At 39.0% G+C, this 3,307-nt stretch overlaps 1 protein-coding gene across 1 annotated transcript; it reads left to right on the top strand.

The window, feature by feature from the left end:
• The first annotated feature begins 200 nt into the window (after window positions 1–200).
• LOC122587731 lies at window positions 201–1,562 on the top strand. The gene has a single exon (XM_043759893.1). It carries the CDS (start codon window positions 201–203, stop codon window positions 1,560–1,562), a length of 1,362 nt encoding a protein of 453 aa, XP_043615828.1.
• The last annotated feature ends 1,745 nt before the right edge of the window (window positions 1,563–3,307 follow it).

The following is a 3,307-nucleotide window of genomic DNA, read 5'->3' as shown; positions in this document are numbered from 1 at the left end:
GGAGGAGAATGGGGTGGAGGTGAAGGGAGAAAGAAATTACAAGAAGAGATTCACTTTTCGAGACTTTGAAGTGTACCACCCACCGGAGTATCACGGTGATCGTGATCCCATCGTTTTCTACTCGGTGGATATCAGAGATCGAAGGGGCATTCCGTACTAGTCAATGTCCCTCACATTTGAAAGTGGTATTCGCGGTCGGGATGTTAAGGAATAGTGGAAAGCGGTGGTGGGTTGGATTGTTGGCAATAAAGAAGGGGGCCTTGGATAATATTGAATGGCCCGAGTTCAAAACCTTGTTCTTTAAGGAGTTCCGGACGGAGGCCGAAGTTACTAAGTTGAGAAGTGAATTCCTCAATGATTGTCAAGGCAATATGAGCTTAAATGAATTCCGAGTTCAACTTTTGGACAAAGCACAATTTTGTCCGGAATTTCTAGAAAATGATCAATTGCTTAAAGAGCAATTCTATTTGAAGTTGAGGAAGAATTTACGAGAGAAGATTAGCCTACGCCAAATGGATTCTTTTTCCATGTTGGCGGATGTGGCTAGGAATCATGAGATTGAGTTGTCAAGGGTGGATGAAGGTGAATTGAAGAGGAAGCACGAAGAAACGAACTCTCCTAACAAGCGCCCTAGGCAAGAGGGTAGTTCCGGTAATCATACTAATAGGAGGAATGTTCCTTTTTGCCGTCAATGCAAGAAGAATCATTCGGGGGTATGTAGGGCGGCGGAGAAGGGTTGCTATACATGCGGAAAACTGGGATACACAATCCGGGAATGCAAGTCGAAACCGCATAAACTAGTTATATGTTTTAAGTGCTATGAAGAGGGGCATATGAAAAGTTCATACCCTAAGTTGACCGAAGAAGAAAGACTTGAAGAGAGGAGGAGGGAGGCAGAGAGAAAGAATGCCCAAGCTTATGGGAATCAACAGGGGAGATCGGTCCAACTAACAGTGGAACAAGCTAGGAATGCGGATGATGTCGTTATAGGTACATTTCTTGTATACAATGTGCTTATGCGAATTCTCTTTGATTCGAGGGCGAATAAATCTTTTGTTGCAACTAGGGTAATTCATGTTATACCCGTGTGTAAGTCGTGTCTAGAAAATACCTTGCAAGTTGAGGTTGGTAATGGTAGGATAAAATTAGTGAAGGATGTGTATAAAGGGTGTGAGATCAAAATTTCCTCGGAGCTCTTTCAAGCCAATTTAGTTCCCTTTCCAATGGGAGAATTTGATGTAATCTTGGGTATGGATTGGTTGACCTCTTTTAATGCTAAAATCGCGTGTGATGAAAAGGCGATATATTTAAAGACCTCCAAGGGTGAAGACTTGGTGGTTTATGGTGATAGGAAAGAACGTTCTATATACATTTGTACATTCACTCGTGCCAAACATTATTTGTCCCATGGATGTTCATCCTATCTAGCTCACATTGTTGACACTGAGAAGAAACCTCCATCTATAAAAGACATTCCTATTGTTAGTGAATTTGCTGATGTTTTTCCCGAAGAATTGTCGGGCATTCCTCCCGAACGGCAGGTCGAGTTTTCCATTGTGTGAAGTCCCTCACTTGATGGTTTAACCCACAAGTATAGAATACAACAAGTCAAGTAAGCACTAGATAGGACTAGTATGAATACGACAAGTCAAGTAAGCACTAGATTGGACTAGTATTACAAAAAAAATAAATGCAAGAATATATATATAAAGTAATACATACTTAAGCAATATAAAGATAAGCAAGTAAAGTGAATAGTGAGACACAATGTAATTTTTCAAGTGTATTTTATTTATTGATGGTGAGGGAAGTGACTTGGTATTTATAGGCAAAAAGAATAAATATAATATTCTTTTTGTCGTACAAATATGGTTACATGCATTTAAGGAAATTACTTTAATTCCTTAAATGCATTGTTTAAAGTACAAGAATAAAGTCACTTGATAGTGACTTGTCTTCTAATTAACCAACCACCTTTATATGCGTGCAAGGCTTTTAACAAAGGACAAATGGATTGTCCGGGTAAAGGCATGTAAAGGCATAAAGTCAATTCCTCGTAATCAGTGTTCAGACTTGTAAGGTCTAGAACACTGTCAAGGACTCCAGCCAGGAGATCTGGTAGGTCTGCCAGTGAGCTCCGCTATTTGTCAAACTTCTTTCTTCAAACTTCAGTCTTTGACTTCAATGGGAATGTTCTTCAGTGGAAAGATCTTGACTGGAGTGAAGTCCAGTGAACTAATCTGGTGGAATCCAGATTCCTGTACAAGTAAGTTGTTCACTGGTCTTTACATAATTTCTGGACAAATCTTCAGAGGGCTCCAGTAGTCACATCTGGAGCGAGTCCAGTAAATCTGTACCTAACAAGTTCCCCCTATTTGTTTAGAAATTATGCAAGGATTTTCAAGTTGTTATCTATACAAGTTTGTGCTTGAAAAATCCTTCAAAAAATGACTAAGTCTAATTTTGAATTACTGGAGAGCCACTTTATAGATCATCAGTGTTCCCAGTTTGTACATTTTAGTTTCTTGACTTAATCTGATCAAATACTTGTGAGAACATAAAGCTTGCAACTTATATTTACAGACATCAGCTGGTGACAAGTTACAACTTTATAAAATAAATACAATTACAAGTAAATGATAAAAGAGTCAGGCCATTCTCTTTTCAATGTGTCCAGATGCCTCTTTAGTTGCCTTTCTCTTGGGTTATGGTGGTTAACCTTGTTCTGTAGTCATTCCCAGATCAGCTTCCATTTGCTTCTTTTTGAGAAATTTGTTCTTGATTCTTTTCATGAAAGCTAATTCTGCCCTGGAAAATGACGTTTTACCTTTGAAAAACTCACCAATATCCTTTAACTCTGTCATTCCAAAAGCATGAATTGTACATGCTGGCCTTTCATCAGTGAAATTTTCTTCCCTGAATAACTTCACTGAAAACTTTTCAAACTTGGGATCGTCAGGAATGCCTTCAATTTCTACACTTATGATTTTTCTGACATCAGCCCTGCCATGTACGAAGGCTTCATATATTTCCCTTGTCTGAGCTTGTTTAACCAGAAACTGGACATCATCAGAACCAATACCTTGTTCAGATGTTTCCATTGGTCTGCTTTCAGTAGGAGTCTCACCAGTTTTTCTTGTTACAACCTTGGTAAGAGACTTTGAAGTATCCAGAGGAATGAATGTATTCAGATCAGCATCTCTTGAGGCCTTAGAGTTTCTTCCACCCTTTCTCTTCCTTGAGTACTCCTTTTCCAGAGCTTCAACATTACTTTTGACTTGGTTCTTCAGACGAACCAGTTCTTCTT

This window comes from Erigeron canadensis, chromosome 2 (genome assembly GCF_010389155.1).
Source record: "Erigeron canadensis isolate Cc75 chromosome 2, C_canadensis_v1, whole genome shotgun sequence".
NCBI lineage: Eukaryota > Viridiplantae > Streptophyta > Magnoliopsida > Asterales > Asteraceae > Erigeron > Erigeron canadensis.
Note: the sequence above shows the minus strand (reverse complement) of the source record. Positions and strands in the feature narration are given on the sequence as shown.